Genomic DNA, 17,075 nt, shown 5'->3' with positions numbered 1-17,075 from the left:
CCTCGTTGCGGAGGAGGCCCGGGAGTTCGGCGCTGCGAGGCAGGTACGCAGACAAGTGAGCGCGAAAGAGCCCGTAGACTCGGAGGGGACGCGGGGAAGGGAAGGGAGGGGGAGCGGCCAGCCAAGTTCCGCTGTGAGCTGGGAAGGCGCTGCCCGGAAAGCAGCCGGGGAACGGGGGCTGGAAACGCGTGAGGGCAAGCGCGCGCGTGGGGTGGGGACACGGTCCCAGGTCAGCCTCGTAGGCGAGGCCCTCGGAAGGGCGGGAACAGGCGCAGCGGAACTGGGCGTCCCCGCCGCCGGGAGCTGCCGGTGTCTGCAGGAGGCTGAGCAGGTTAGCGGTTTGACCTGACTCTAAGGAGGGGGCAGGAATGACCCGGATACACGCCTGCACCCAGGAGCCCTCCTGGAGGTCTGCATCCCTTATTTACTGGGTGGCAGCACAGTAATATAATGTGTCAAAGGCAAACCTAGAGAGACTTAAAATTGTATGAGCAATAAAGAACAATTGTATGAACTTTATGTGGGCCATAAGCTGAAAAAACTTTTTAAAAGCAAGCTATAACAAGTTTTAATACTGACTATATACTTGATATTAAGGAATTGCTAACTTAGTAGGTGTGATAATATCCTGGTTATTTTTTTTTAAATATACTTTATTGATTTTCTACAGAGAGGAAGGGAGAGGGAGAGTTAGAAACATCGATCAGCTGCCTCCTGCACGCCCCCCACTGGGGATGTGCGGGCAACCAAGGTACATGCCCTTGACCGGAATCGAACCCGGGACCCTTGAGTCCGCAGGCCGACGCTCTATCCACTGAGCCACACCAGTTAGGGCTGCCTTTTTTTTATTATTTATTTATTATCTAAAGTTTTACATGTCTACTTTTTCCCCGCTTGACACCCCCCCCCCCCCAATATCTTTTGGTTTTGTATTATGTCTTTGTGTTTTGGTTTTCTATTCTGTAATTTTTGTTGTCAGTTCTTAAATTTTACTTTGTTGGCATTTCCCTAATTCTTGATTGGACTGCTTATTTTCTCAGTAACTTAGCTTTCTGAGAAATGTGTGCGTACACTTTTAGGTCTAACAGGTTAAGAGGCTCATAATAACACATGAGGCCCACGTCTTCTCCGTGGAAGCCGATGTAAAATGCCTTTCCAGCCTGGCTGCTGTGCTCTGTGGTTGAACTTTGACCCAGAACCAGGAGGCCACCTGTGACTCCCAGTCAGGGCACATGTCTGCTTTTAGGCCCATCCCCGGTAGGGGGCCTGCAGGTGAAGTTTCTCTCTCATTGATGTTTCTATCCCTTTCCCTCTAAAAAATCAAGAAAAGCATATTTAAAAAACAAAATGTCTTTCCATCCCTTTTTTCTCCAGGTAGAAACCTGTCATACCACCTTACCATTTTTCTCTCTTCCTGAACACATATCCCTAGGAGCCTTCCTTCCTTGTACTATCCAGACCAGCGACTGTCAACCTTTTTCATCTCATGCCACACATAAACTAATTACTAAAATTCTGCAGTACACCAAGGAAATGTACTTTTGCCGATCTGACAAATAAAAAAATAGGTATAATTTTGATTCATTCACATCGGATGGCTATTGTTGTGTTGGCTGTTCTCACTTTTTAATTTGACAATCTGAAGGCAAAGAGGTCAGTGCCCCTGATTAGTCAGGTATTGCATGCTTTAAAAATTCTGGCAGCTCACCATTCACTGATCGAATAATCAGCTATTCTTTTTTTCAAACCCTCATGCTAAGATATGTGGGGTTTTTAAAAATATATTTTTATTTCAGAGAGGGAGAGAGAGATAGAAACATCAATGATGAGAGGCATTTATTGGCTGCCTCCTGCACACCCTAACCTGGGCATGTGCTCTGAATGGGAATCGAACCTGTTCATAGGTTGACGCTCAACCACTGAGCCACGCCAGCTGCGCTGAAGACATGTTTTTATTGATTTTAGAGGGGAAGGGAAAAGTAGAAAGAGAGAAAGACAGAGAGAGACAGAGAGAGAGAGAGAAAGAAACATCCATTGATTGCTTCCTGTACACACCCCAACTAAGGATCAAACACGCAACTTAGGTATATGCCCTGACCAGGAATTGAACCCGTACCCTTTTTGGTGTATGGGATGGTGCTCCCACCGAGACAGGGTGATCAGTCATTCTTTAGGCACACAGCACACTGGGACTTCCCTTTACCCTCATCTCCTCTCTGTGTTAGACCTCCTGTTTCCTGGAATCTTTTTTCCAGGATAATAATCCTTTTATGTTCAGACAAATGTATTTCTGTAAGATATACACTAGACTCTCGATTCCAATAATTACAGGCTGTTGTTCCTTGTGATTAAGCCCTTATCCCATTGGTCGGAAAACTCATTAGTCAACAGTGCGGCAAACCGCGGCTCACGAGCCGCATGTGGCTCGCGAGCCGCTGTTTGCCAATCCCCCACACTAAAGTAACAGGAGTTACATACTTTCCTGGTTTAAGGACATAGAACCTACCTGTCTACATTACAATGCCAGTTCTATATTTTTGTCCATTAAAACTGAACTCTATTGAAGTATAATACTGATAGAAGCTTGCATTTGAAGGTTATTGTCTAATCTTTAAAAAGTTGCATCTGTAGCTTGGCCAGCACGGCTCACTAGTTGAGTGTTGACCTGTGAATCAAGAGGTCCTGGTTCTGCCCTAACCGGTGTGGCTCAGTGGATAGAGCATCAGCCTGCGGACTGAAAGGTCCCGGGTTCGATTCTGGTCAAGGGCATGTACCTTGGTTGCGGGCACATCCCCAGTGGGAGGCGTGCAGGAGGCAGCTGATCGATGTTTCTCTCTCATCAACGTTTCTAACTCTCTATCCCTCTCCCTTCCTCTCTGTAAAAAAAAAAAAAAAAATCAATAAAAGATATTAAAAAAAATCAAACAAGTCCTGGTTCGATTCACGGTCGGGGCACATGCCCAGGTTGCAGGTTCTATTCCGTGTCGGGGGCGGGAGGTGTGTGCAGGAGGAAGCCGATAGATGATTCTCTTTCATCATTGATATTTCTGTCTCTCGCTCCCTCTCCCTCTCGAAATCAATTGTGTGTTGTGTGTGTGTGTAGTATGTATGTATATATATATATATATATATATATATATATATATATATATCAAAGTATGCATGACATTTAATTACACAACTATGCCTCTTTTTAAAAAAATACATTTATATTGATTTCAGAGAGGGAGAGAAACATCAGTGATGAAAATCATTGATCGGCTGCCTCCTGCATGCCCCCTACTGTGGATCGAGCCTGCAACCTAGGCATGTGCCCTTGACCAGATTGAACCCGAGACTCTTCAGTCCCCAGGCTGACTCTATCCACTGAGCAAAACCGGCTAGCAGGGGTGGGCAAACTTTTTGACTTGAGGGCCACAATGGGTTCTTCAACTGGACCGGAGGGCCGGAACAAAAGCATGGATGGAGTGTGTGTGTGAACTAATATAAATTCAAAGTAAAGGAGCGGAGGGGAGAGCAAGAGAACCCTCTGCTCTTTCGACTCCGCGGGCCGGATAGAACAGCTGAACGGGCCGGATCCTGCCCGCGGGCCGTAGTTTGCCCACGGCTGGGCTGGGGCCAAATATGCCTTTTTTGACTGGTTCTCTTTAGTCTTAAGTTTTGTTTTTTTGTTTGTTTGGTTTTTAATAATGCATGCTCTTTCAAGTAGTAGTCTGCAGGTGAAGCCAGCATAAATGCCCTAGACAGTATGGCTCAGTGGATAGAGCATTGCCCTGCGGACTGAAGGGTCCCAGGTTCACTGCCGGTCAAGGGCATGTACCTTGGTTGCTGCTTTCCCAGCCATAATTGAGGTGCATGCAGGAGGCAACGAATGGGATGTTTTTCTTTCTCTTTCTCTCTCTCTCTCTCCCTCTCCCTCTCCCCCTTCCACGCTCCATAAAAATCAATGGAAAAATATCCTCAGGTAAGGATTAACAACAACAAAAATAACGATGACCAGGAATGACTATAATGCATGTTATTACAATCCCAGTAAAGGGTTAAGCTGGTCAGAACTTGCTGAAAGTAGGGAGATGGGTATACTTTTTTTTTTTTTTATCTTGCCTCCAATGGGGCCTTGTTTCCGCCTTTCTTCTTTTAACTGAACCGGCCTATGTACCCACAGGGAACATGGTCAGTGAAATGCATCCCTGCCCTGATTGGATCAAAGAAACAACAAAAGAAATATCCTGATCTCTACCCTGTTTTGCAGGCAGACGGTACTTTCAGACTCTCGAGATGACAGCTGTTGACCTATCTCCTATGTGGGCTCTGACTGCACACGAATCTGCCTGTTTCTATGTGAGAAACAATGAGGAGGAAAGGATGGTGGCTGGATTCCCAGCAACCTGCTTACAGGGACCAGAGACATTTAAAGATGTGGCTGTGGAGTTCACACAGGAGGAATGGATGATGCTGAACTCTGCTCAGAGACGTATGTACATAAATGTGATACTGGAAAACTACATAAATCTCACCTCAGTGTCATATCAATTATGGAGCCCGTCTGTGATCTCCCAGCTGGGTCAAGAAGAGATAAGACCTATGAATATGAGAATCCCCAAAGCCACTTACCTGGATTGGGAGATTCTAATTAGAAAAAAGAACCAACTCCTAAGCAGAATATTTTTGGGGAAAAGACACCCACTGGTAAGACGGTAAGATTCACAGTGGATGATCGGTCTCCACATTAAGAGAAGACTGGGAAAACACAATATCCCAGAGGGTAATTTAAAGCAAATGATACCCCCAAGAAAACAGCCTATCGAGAGATTCTATGAGTATCATGAATTAGAGGAAAACTCTAAATTTAGATCAAAATTTGTTTTTTTCAAAGAGAGTTTCCACCAGCAAACAATGCCATAACTGTTACTTAAATATTGAGTGTTTGAAGCATAATTCCATCTAAACAATTATGGGGGAAATTTTGTGAATTGAGAAACTCTGTGAAAGTCATGAATATGCTAGAGCTCTGTGGCATCTTCAAAGAACTCAAACAGCACAAAAAGAGTTCACATGCTCCATACGTGGTATACACTTCAAACATAAGATGCTTCCTATACATAACAATTTTCAAATGGCAGAAAATTCCTATGAATGTGATAAAAATAAAACTTGTCGTCATTCCTCCCTTAAGTAACAGGAGCAGTCTCCTACTGGAGAGAAACATTATGAATGTAATCCGTGTGGAAAAGCCTTCAAAAAGATTTCTAATTTTATTTTGCACAAGAGAAGTCACATGGGCAAGAAGCAATATGAATGGAAAGAATGTGGGAAAGTCTTCAATGATTCCTCAACCCTAAGGAGACATGTAAGAACTCACACGGTGAGAAACCCTATGAATGTCATCAATGTGGGAAAGCTTTCAGTCAAAAAACATCTCTTAAGGCTCATTTGAGAACTCACACCGGAGAGAAACCCTATGAGTGTAGTCATTGTGGAAAGTCTTTTTGAACAAGTTCTTACCTTGTAGTGCACAAGAGGATACACACTGGGGAGAAACTATGAATGCAGTGACTATGGAAAAGCCTTCAACACAAGCTCCCACCTTAAAGTTCACAAGAAAATACACACTGGACATCTTTATGAATGCAAGGACTGTGGGAAGGTTTTAGTGGCCTCTCATCCTTAGAATGCATGTGAGAACTCACACTGGAGAGAAACCCTATGAATGTATTCCATGTGGAAAAGCCTTCAGTCAGAGTCCTTATTATACATAAACAAATTCATACTGGAAGATAATCCCTGTAAGTGTTTTGAATGTGAAATTGCCTTTTTTATTGTCTTAGGATGAATTGCAAGCTCATTATTTCAATCTTTGTTCTCCAATATAAGCATTTAAGGCTATGTATAGTCCTCTAAATACCCCTTTAGCTATATAACACATATTGGTCTATGTTATTTTGTTTTAATTCTAAGTGTTATACATTTATTATGACTTAACGATCCATAGCTATTTAGAATTATGTATTTGTAATACATGCGGTAAGGTTTTCAGTTACCTTATTATTGATTTCTAAGTTAACTGCATTATGTTTAGAATATCTGGACAGTCCTAAAACTCAGCAAATGTCCCATGGGAGAGAACCACCTATGCATTTGAGGCTTCTCACTTTCCTAATCTGCCAACCTCAACCTCAAGTGACCCCTAAAACTTTTGATTTCTTTTTCCCCCAAGCTCACATTCAAAATCAGGAAATGCTTACAAGGGCAAAATCACATGTGATTATCAGGTCACCTCAGCAGTTTTCCTTCTGGGATTCGGTTCATCTAGTCCTCTGCTTCCACAGCTCGGTGATGCCTTTGAAAATTATTTTTTATATTTATCTGCTTTACCTGGTTGCTTTCTCAATACGGCATCCCAGCTTGAAGCAGAGTTTTTGAAGGTATAAATAGCAGTTAAACTCAATCTCATAACATTGCATTCCGTTGAAGGGGTAATAGTGCATGACAGCTGTAGCCATATTTGACACACACAAGGACATGGCAGCTGCATCTAGGAGTGTGCCAATGTTGATGTCATTCAGCTGTCCACTCAGTTTGATTGTATCCAAGATAATGACCCCAAATGTAAACTCTAATCCAGAAAAGGTTTCACACAGAAACTGTTATGCAAGGAGTCATATTCGAGGACAGATACCATGTGTTGTGTGAAAGCACATGTGTACCATGTGCTCTTCTATGAAGGGTAGACATGTTCACTGGGAGGGTGATGGTGTAAGAGTATGTGGATAATTGAATAAGCATGATAACAGATTAAGAAAATCCTGTAACTGTCCAGAGGTATGATGGCTTCAGTCCTGAGTCTGTTTCACATGAATTTCACACACCTTGACTATGCAAACTTAAGATAACTGTATGTCGGAAATACAAACGTCTTACCCTACATAGATCAAAATGGTCTAACTGGGTGTTTACCCCTTCACATGTATTGACATGGTCACACTATATATCACCACTATTTCTCCACTGCAACAGTACAATACAAATTAGAGCTGAAATGTTATAGTATACAAGTAATTTAAAGTACAACATCATATACTTATCTACTGCTGGTTCCTTTATATCTCAATGTGTCTGGCCACTGTTATTAAATTTCATCTTAAACAAGTTATTTTTATTGTCTTCTACCTCTGCAAAGCACCACAGCTTGTAACAAATGCATTAAATATGAAAAAATGAAACAGATTTATGTGCTAGCTAGAGTGAAAGAAAGCAACTGTGAACCTTGCCAGTGCCTTCTTACAATGACACACAAAGCACTGTATAAGCAAAAACATCCACCATCTATTTTCTTTTTTCAGTGGCAACAGTGTTTTGACATCTATTTTACTGTATAATATAAGAATTATCTGTATTTAAGTTTAAGTAAAAATCACAGTTCTTATTTTCTTAAATATCTTACCACAAATTAAGGAATTTTTGAATGTTATGTAGTTTAGCATGATGCTGCAAGAAGGAAAGAGAAAGTTACTGTTTTTGATAACATGACTCAGGTAGTACGTCTGTGAGCTGAACCACCTATAAAAGCACTTCCTGCCTGATTGCCCTTCACTGACCTGATTGCAGGCCTCTTCTCACTTTTCCTCCATCACTCTTTCCCCTGCGCCAATAAGGAGGCCACATTTGGTTTAGAAAGGGAAAGTCCTGCTTATAAGAGAGAGAAAATAGATGCTTCAAAATATTATAGTTTTACTCAGCTCCAGACCCAATCTCTTAGTAAGGGAGGAAAAGCTATTACAAGAACAAGAGCAGGGGGGAAATGCACCCACTTCCCTATTCTACCCATTTTTAATCATCTGAAGAACATGGAGCAGGAATTCAGCTGGGCAGTTTGGAGCCCATCCCCTAATATTGCCTATGGAAATAGCGAAGATACCTAAATTCAGATTCTGAATTTGAAGGAATGATAACCGCCTCAGAAAAGTTTCCCGTAGTTCTCCAACACTACAGTCCCATATAAATTATTTTGGACAGGATCTAGTCAGCCCCACTCCTCCTGAGAAGTCTGTGGCCACATTACTCAATGTTACAAACCTCTGAAATGATAAATACATTTTTGTTCACCAGAACGCCCCCCCCCCCTCACATGGTGCTGGGGAAAGTGACAATGCTGGCCACACTGCAGGAAAGGGAGGGTGTACAACAGAATTGTTCTGGTCAAGTTTGAGGCGTTAGGTCACTCTAGACAAGTAATTACTCAGCAACAGCTATGTGTTCTGTTGTCACACTGAATGGGAAAGAAAAATGCTAGCCTCTCGTTTTGTGAATGATTTACATACGTGAAACAACAAATGAGGCACTTATCCAAGTACTAAACTGCACATTACACACACTACATGTGAGGGAAGTTCTTACAAGAGGCAGTCAGTTGCTTCAAAGATAGGATAAACCTTTACCTGGGACGTTAAAAAATGGGCAAGGTGTACATAGACAGTGAACATAATATGGTTTATTTCCACAAGTATGGACTTACAAAATAAACGTTCTCACTGTAAATGCAACAAAAGAGGAAAACTACCTTGGCATTTTCCTGTGATATAACTTACATTTATTTCTAACTAACACATGTCTAGTCAGATTCAAGGATAAACATGAGTTAGCATAACCTTAAATCCAAACACTATCTCAGTTAAAACCATAAGACACCTAAAAATGTTTCTAGGATTGTGTTTGTATGTTTCCACAGAAACACACTACTCTTGCTGATGTCAATATGGTGATAGTTACATTTTCAGAATCATATAAGATATGGGGGGGAAACAGCAAATATCAGATTAACTATAAATAGAAAGATTTTTTTTAAAAAAGCTAAACAAAGATTCCCTCAGTAATTAAAAAAAAATTTCCCACACTGGTATTTCCTCCAGCACTTCTCAGAACGCTAAGGTTTTCCTCTACCCATTGTAATGGTGCCCCAAGTATAATCATATACATTTAAAATATTGCATAAAGTCAACCTATAATCAATTCATTTATAGGGTTGCTTTTTCTCCTTAGAAGAGTATTTTAAAATTTAATAAAGCATTCCCAAATCATTGCTTGTATGTATGACTGCTGCATTATGAATTGTGTGATGTCCAGGAAAAAGTGCGCCCTTACCCATGCATTCTGTTGGGCTTGAATGGACAAATGCAGGATGAGAGCTAATTTCTAACGAAAAGCTTTCTCACTTGTATTGCACTTGCATCTCTTTCCTGGCAGGAGTTTATAAATGTACAGTAAGGAAATCCTACCAGAGGAAGAGTCTTCTCCATATTGAGTGACTGCACTTTCTGACATTACAAAAAAAAAAAAAAAAAAAAAAAGGAAGCTTTAATGGCTTTCCCACAATATTCCTGGGGTTTTTCTCCAGGCATGGATCACATGGCTTCATATTTCAACACATTCACATAAGGCTCTGAAGTCAAAGTAAGGCCATTAGCTGCTAAATTTTTAAATGCAAACATCCTTAGGTTTTCTAAACAGTATGAATTCGCTGGTGTTCAGTAAGGATTGAGTGGAAACGAAATGAATTTTCATATTCACAGGGATTCTCTAGAGTGTGTGTGCGCTGATGTTTGGCGAGGTTTGAGCTCCAGCTGAAGGATTTATTGCACACCTTACATACATAGGGCCTCTCCCCGGTATGAGTTATCTGATGCAGAATGAGGGAAAAGCTCCGACTAAAGGTTTTGTCACATCCAGCACAAGCATAGGGTTTTTCTCCGGTATGAATTTTCATATGCTGTATGAGGGATGCGTGCCACGTGAAAACTTTGCCACATTCATCACATTCGTAGAGCTTCTCTCCCGCATGAATTCTCTGATGTTTAACAAGGAAGGAGCGGCAACGGAAGGCTTTCCTACACTCAGTACACTCATAGGAAGTGGTGGTGGTATGAATGCTCTGATGTCGGGTAAGGTGTGAGGAACGGCGAAACGCCTTCCCACATTCAATGCATTCATAAGGTTTCTCTCCAGTATGTGTAATCTGATGACGAATGAGCTCTGAACCACTGCTAAAGGCTTTCCCACATTTCCTACATAAATACTGTTTCGTTCCTATGTGAATTCGCTGATGTCGCGTGAGGTTAGAGGCACGGCTAAAGGCCTTTCCACATTCAGTACACTCATAGGGTTTCTCCCCAGTATGTGTCCTCTGGTGTTCAATGAGGAATGAGAGGTAACTGAATGTTTTACTACAGTCCTTACACTCATGGGGCTTCTTTCCAGTATGTATCATCTGATGTTTCACAAGGTTTGAGATCTGACTAAAGGTTTTGCTGCATTCCTTACATACATATGGTTTCTCTCCTGTGTGAGTCCTCTGATGTAACACCAGGGAAAAGCGCCGATTGAAAGTTTTTCCACATTCGTGGCACCCATAGGGCCTCTCCACGGTACTGACACTATGTTGAGTCAGGGCTTCTTGATGAGAGACTGTCACTTGCCTGATACATTCCCGATTTCTTCGTAGCGTCGCAGTAACATCCTCGTATTTCCAGCCTTCTTTAACACTGGAATGTGCAGGGCCTTGGCTCAGATTCCTCTCCTTTATCAAGTACTGGGAGAAGTCATCTTCATATGTGACATTTTTTGGAGAAAACTTTCTGATCTCACCATTTGACTCTGAAACTGAAAAAAAAACAAAGTGATGTTTCTTATTTTCTGTATTGAGTAAAATAAAAGCCATTTTTCCTTTTTTAATGAGAATTAAAATGGAAAAAAATTATTACTTCATTGCTTTCATATTTGTCATAAGTGACTTTGGAATCTAGGCATTCTGCCCAGAAATTCAGAAGACATCAAGGAGAGGAGAGATTTAGGTGACTAGGGAGAAAGATTAAATATAAGTAAATAAAAGTGAAGGAAAAATACAACTATGAAGAAGGTAAGTAATTGGGAAGGATGAGTTGTTACTGTCCTCCTCACTTCATTACTTACTGCCAGAATGATGTGAAAATGAAATGTTGTAGTGCCAATAAAACTGCAAGTGCTCCTCAAATCCCACCAACACATCAGACTGTTCCCCTAGCGCCTCTGGAACATCTTACAGCAATTTATTCTAAATAAATAAAGGATTTCTCTGAAAACCATCCTCTGTGATGCTCAGTCTAACTCTACTTTCCAAACTGATATCTGAAGCTTAACTTTGGTATAACAGTCTTTCTATCAGATGGCTTTAATAGACAAACGTAAGCCCCCATTTTCTCGAGGCTAATTTTTGTTTTGTTAATCCTGACCAGAGGATATTTTTTCCCATGATTTTTAGAGTGAAAAAGAAGGAGAGGGAGAAGAGAGAGGACCGAGGGAGGGAAGGGAGAGAGAGAAACAAACATCGATGTGAGAGAGACACAGTGATTAGTTGCCTCCTGCATGTGCCCCAACTGGGGACCGGGATCAAACCTGCAACCCAGGCATGTGCTCTTGGATGGGAATCGAACCCAAGACTCCCTGGTGCCTGGGCCAACGCTCCAAGCACAGAGCACGCTGGCAGCGCACAAGGCTCAATTTTAAAAACACTTTATCACTTGGGCGGGGGTGGGGAACAAATTTTAAAATATTTTTTAAATGTACTAGTATATACTTTCTTATATCCTTATTCTTATGAAATATGTAGGGTTAAAAGTCCTATGGTGTACACAACTTATGCTCAAATATCTCCAGAAAAAAACATATACCAAATGATTTTAAAAATGGAACAAAATATTAGCAGTAGGTAAATATAAATAAAAACATATGGGTATTCTCTGTATTAGCCTTACAACTTTGATGGGAGCTTACACATTAAAAAATTCATTTTTTGCTCGAGTAGATGTGGCTCAGTGGATAGAGCATCGGCCTGCGGACTGAAGGGTCCCAGGTTTGATTCTGGTCAAGAGCACACGCCTTGGTGTCAGGCTCCTCCCTGGCCGGCCTTTGGTTGGGGATTGTGCAGGACACAACCAACTGATGTGTTTTTCTCACATAGATATTTCTGTCATTCCCTGTCTTCCATTCTCTAGAAAAAATCAGTGGAAAAATATCCTCAGATGACGATTAAAAAAATAAAATTCATTTTGCGACCGGCCAGCGTGATTCAGTGGTTGAGCATCGACCTGTGAACCAGGAGGGCATGGTTCCATTCCCGGTGGGGGGACACGCCCGGGGTGTGGGCTCGATCCCCACTGCGGGGTGTGCAGGAGACAGCCAATCCATGATTCTCTCTCATCACTGATGTTTCTCTCTCCCTCTCTCTTCCTCTCTCAAATCAATGGAAATATATTTTAAAAAGAAAAAAAAATTCATTTTTCTGTAACATAACTTTGACATTTATTTTGTTTGGAGGGAATGCTGTCTTATTATCACAACTGTAAGTTTCTAGAGATAAGTAAAAAGACCTCATATTTCTTTATGATGTATCTAAGCCAGCCGTGGGCAAACTACGGCCCGCGGGCAGGATCCGGCCCGTTCGGCTGTTCTATCCGGCCCGCAGAGCCGAAAGAGCGGAGGGTTCTCTTGCTCTCCCCTCCGCTCCTTTGCTTTGAATTTATATGAGTTCACACAAACACTCCATCCATGCTTTTGTTCCGGCCCTCCGGTCCAGTTTAAGAACCCATGTGGCCCTCGAGTCAAAAAGTTTGCCCACCCCTGACTAAGCAATGAACTGTTTTGAATCACAGATGACACTACTGTCTATGCAAAGAATCAGAAAAAATGCACTAACAAACTTCTGGAACTAATAAGTGATTACAGCAAGATTGCACAATACAAAGATAATGTACAAAAGTAAAAACTTTTCTATATACTAGCAATAAACAAATGGCATTTTAAAATACTGTACCATTAGCAACGCCAAAAATGAAATACTGAGGTTTTAACCTAAGAAAACATGTATAAAATTTATATAAGGAGCCCTAACTGGTTTGGCTCAGTGGCTAGAGCATCGGCCTGCGGACTCAAGGGTCCCAGGATCAATTCCGGTCAAGGGCATGTACCTTGGTTGCAGGCACATCCCCCGTAGAAGGTGTGCAGGAGGCAACTGTTCGATGTTTCTCTCTCATCAATGTTTCTAACTCTCTCTCCCTCTCCCTTACTCTCTGTAAGAAATCAATGAAATATATTAAAAAATTATATAAGGAAAACTACAAAACTCTGATGAAAGGTCTCAAGGAAGAAAATTCAAATGGAGAGATAGTCTATTCATAAATAGGAAAACTCAATATTATCAAGATGTCAGTTCTTCCCAACTTGATCTATATATTCAATGAAATCCAAGTAAAAATTATCTTATTCATCTCAACAAACTGATTCTAAAGTTTATATACAGAAGCAAATGACTATATTGATGAAGAACAACGTCAGAAAATTGACACTACCTGACCTCCAGGCTTACTATAAAGCTACAATAATCAAGACAGTGTAGTACTGGTGGAAGAATACACAAACAGATCCATGGAACAGAGCAGAGAACTCAGAACAGACCTGCGGAATTACAGTCAGCTATTCTTTTACAGAGGAGCAAAGAGCAAAAATAAACCTTCAACAAATAATGCTAACAAGCCCTACCTGGTTTAGCTCAGTGGATAGAGCGTCGGCCTGCGGACTGAAGGGTCCCAGGTTCAATTCCAGTCAAGGGCACATGCCCGGGTTGCGGGCTCGATCCCCAGTAGAGGGGAGTGCAGGAGGCAGCTGAGGCAGCCGATCAATGATTCTCTCTCATCATTGATGTTTCTATCTCTCTCTCCCTCTTTCTTCCTCTCTGAAATCGATAAAAATATTTTTTAAAAATAATGCCAAAAAAACTGTACATCTACATGCATAAAAATGAATCTAGACACAAACCTTACACGCTTCACAAAATTTGATGGCTCACTGACCTATGAATGCCCATTTAAAGGGGACATGCATTCTTTTCTTTTTCTATCTTTTTGTTGCTTGGCTGCACAGACAGACACAGCAGGAAGTGCATAGCAGAGGGGAAACTCACTCACTCACTCACCTGGAAAGGAATCCGTTCTCACATCTCTTTTCCCTAGCCAGGGCGCTTTCCCTTGCTCCAGTAAGGAAACCACATCTGGCTTACAAATGTTAAGACCTGCTTGCAGGAAATAAAATAAATTCAGAATCAGTTCTTGAGTCCTCAGAAAAGAGGGACCATTAAAAGAAATGCCAAATGTAAGTATGAAAGGTGTCTAAAGATTAGGTGGAGTTACAATGCCCATCTTAAAAATGAGTAAAAACCCATAGACACGGACTACAGTGAGGTGATGACCTGAGGGAAGGGGGGCTGGGGGCTGGGTGCAGGTGGGGAAAGGGGAGAAATTGGAGGCATCTGTAATAGTGTCAGTAATAAAAATAAAGTTTAAAAAATTAAAACCCCACAACCTAATTAAAAAAAAATAGCATACCTCCCTTGGGAACATTCAGCCAGTTAATGAAGATTCCCAACTACACCTACGGTCAAGTTCTAACTGAAGGGAGGTGAGGGACACTCACCCAGGGAGACGAGGTGGCTGTAGTTCTCCAGCATGACGTGCCTGTACAAGGCTCTCTGAGCGGGCTGAAGCCAGGCCCACTCCTCCGGGGAGAAGTCTATGGCCACGTCTCTGAACGTCACTGGCCCCTGAAAGGACAGACAGGTGTCTATCGATGGCACCAAGCCTCCGCAAGGCCCTGACCCAGGAGGGAAACGACTCGCAGTGAGGAGGGTGGACAGAATTCTTGGTGACCGTGGAGAGTATAACTAAGAGTAGAGCTATTTTGTTTTGCTGTATAATGGAGAAAACGAGAAAAGACACACCATGTGATATGTCCTGACATATTTAACAATTTTGTGAAAGGTAAAGGATGTGGACAACATGGATTTCTGGCTTTGGTTGTAAAAACTCTTTTTTTTTTTAAAATATGTTTTATTGATTTTTTACAGAGAGGAAGGGAGAGGGATAGAGAGCTAGAAACATCGATGAGAGAGAAACATCGATCAGCTGCCTCCTGCACACCCCCCACTGGGGATGTGCCCGCAACCAAGGTACATGCCCTTGACCGGAATCGAACCCGGGACCCTTCAGTCCGCAGGCCGACGCTCTATCCACTGAGCCACACCGGTTTCGGCAATAAAATATATTTTAAAAAATAGCAGTCTCTTTTAACATAATTCGGAAAGACTTTCCTCTTTATAACTGGCTATAGCAGACAGCAGCAACGCCCTTGAAGTGAGGCGTGCACACTCAAGCGTATCACACTCCTCCCATTCCTGAAGAAATAGCTGTGAAACTTGGAGAGCGTTTTAGAGACGTCACACAACAAGGAGGATAAGCCCCAAAGTATCAGGGCCTCCCGAGGCGGGACTGCAGTGCCTCCCAGCCCGGAACCCAGTGCGTTCACCCTCAGGGTTAGAGGGAACGAGGAGCCCCTGGTTTCCACCACTTGAGTGACCCCTGTCACTGTTGGGCGTGAAAAGGAATGTTAAAAGGTCCCGCACTAGTAGCCTCAAATGTGTGTCAGGGTTATAGGTTATACTTTACACTCAACAATTGATAAAGATTACTGAGTCACAGAGAAAGAAGCTGCTTCCTATAGGAAACAGTGGGACTTTTTCAACTCAGGTGGAAGCTGGCCTCCCCAGCAAAACTCTGGATTTGGACACAAGTATGACAAAAAAGTGAGAGAGCAGTGGACCTATAAACCGGGACTAATTTGGGATGGTTGGCCTTCTTATTCACCTCTGGGAAGTATGATGGCCAGGCAGGGGTTTAGCCACAGACACCACCAGGGTTCCTTGCTAAAGAAACCGAATGTCAAGTCTGAAAAGTGAGCTGAGTTCAGAGATTCGATCTTGCTCACAGCTGCACCCCAGACCTGCAAAGGGTCATGCGTTCGCATCCCTAGGAGGGGCTGCTAACCAGACCCCAGCTTCTGGCTCAGAAACATCCATGTCTAATGAGCTGATACAGCTGGTCCAGGGGTCACCCTTGGAGACCAGATGCAGATGCTGAACGTAGATGCTCATGTAAATATGACGAATACGTGAATGAAAGGCAGCTGGAGCAACAGACACAGAATGAAGCACTTCTCGTTCGAATACTGAGAGAGGAGGCAACAGCACAGCTGGCTCCCCACTCGCAACCCTAAAACTCACCTGCCAGGTCAGGAACCCCGCCACGCGGCCACAGCTTCCCGTCAACCCTCCACCCTCCACCCTCGTGCGAACCAGGCCCTGAAGGAGGAGCAGGCGGGGCAGGGAGTCCCTAAGGGCTGGGAGCACAGCCTCCCTCGGAAAAGGGAGGAAGCACCGCTTACCTGAGACATGGCTCCTGTGGGGCCGAGGAGGACAGCACCGTGCAGACCGGGAGAGCTGGCAGGAGAGAGAGCGGCCTGAGCGCGCGGGCCGGGCCCCAGGAACCGGGTCCCTCCTCAGGGGGTTCCCGTCGCTCCTCATCCACCCGCCCTCGTCACACGGGGACAGGGAACCCAGCAGCCCGGGGCGCCCGCGAGACCTCCCTTCAGGCCAGGAGTCCAGCCTGACCTGCACCCCCTACACCTGCTCTTGGGCCGAAGTCACAGGACTGGCACTTCCTCTGCGATTCTGGCAGCGTAGGCTCCGCGCTCCGGGCTCCGGCCTCCGCGGTCCGGGCTCCGGGCTCCGCGCTCCGGGCTCCGGGCGGTTACGGCCCAGACCAGCAGGCGGCGATCCCGGCACAGGAGGGTTGGGCGCCTTCACCTTCCTCCGGCCCAAGAAGCACAAACTCCAACTGGGCGCCCTGGAGTGCAAACGGCGCCTTTCGGAACCCCGAGGACCGGACACCCGGACCAGGCCGCGGGCCTAGACAACTGCACTTCCCAGGATCCACCGCGTCTTAGCGACCTGTGGAAAGAAGGCTCCCCGTCACACACTACAACTCCCACAACCGCCCAAGACCGAGAGACACAACGGGCCTCAGACAACTACACTTCCCAGGATCCACCGCGTTCTCAGCGACCTGTGGAAAGAAGGCTCCCCGTCACACACTACAACTCCCACAGCCGCCCCAAAGCGGAGAGACACAACGGGCCACAGAAAACTACACTTCCCA

At 43.7% G+C, this 17,075-nt stretch overlaps 1 protein-coding gene across 2 annotated transcripts; it reads right to left on the bottom strand.

Moving 5' to 3' along the window:
- Positions 1 to 3,691: 3,691 nt before the first annotated feature.
- Positions 3,692 to 16,843, bottom strand: ZNF140 (zinc finger protein 140). Of its 2 annotated transcripts, none has more exons than XM_080650186.1 (5): positions 16,529 to 16,843; positions 16,303 to 16,357; positions 14,500 to 14,626; positions 14,003 to 14,098; positions 3,692 to 10,656 (listed from the first exon to the last, which is right to left on the bottom strand). In XM_080650186.1, exons 2-5 carry the CDS (start codon positions 16,309 to 16,311, stop codon positions 9,500 to 9,502), a joined length of 1,389 nt encoding a protein of 462 aa, XP_080506312.1. In that variant the 5' UTR covers positions 16,312 to 16,357; positions 16,529 to 16,843; the 3' UTR covers positions 3,692 to 9,499. The 2 variants fall into 2 exon arrangements, with proteins under 2 accessions (XP_080506312.1, XP_080506313.1); XM_080650187.1 differs by having other exon boundaries at positions 16,544 to 16,806.
- Between the last annotated feature and the right edge of the window lie 232 nt (positions 16,844 to 17,075).

The sequence above is a fragment of the Plecotus auritus genome (genome assembly GCF_963455305.1).
Source record: "Plecotus auritus genome assembly, chromosome: 13".
Lineage (NCBI taxonomy): Eukaryota > Metazoa > Chordata > Mammalia > Chiroptera > Vespertilionidae > Plecotus > Plecotus auritus.
This window is presented reverse-complemented; position numbering and strand designations above follow the sequence as displayed.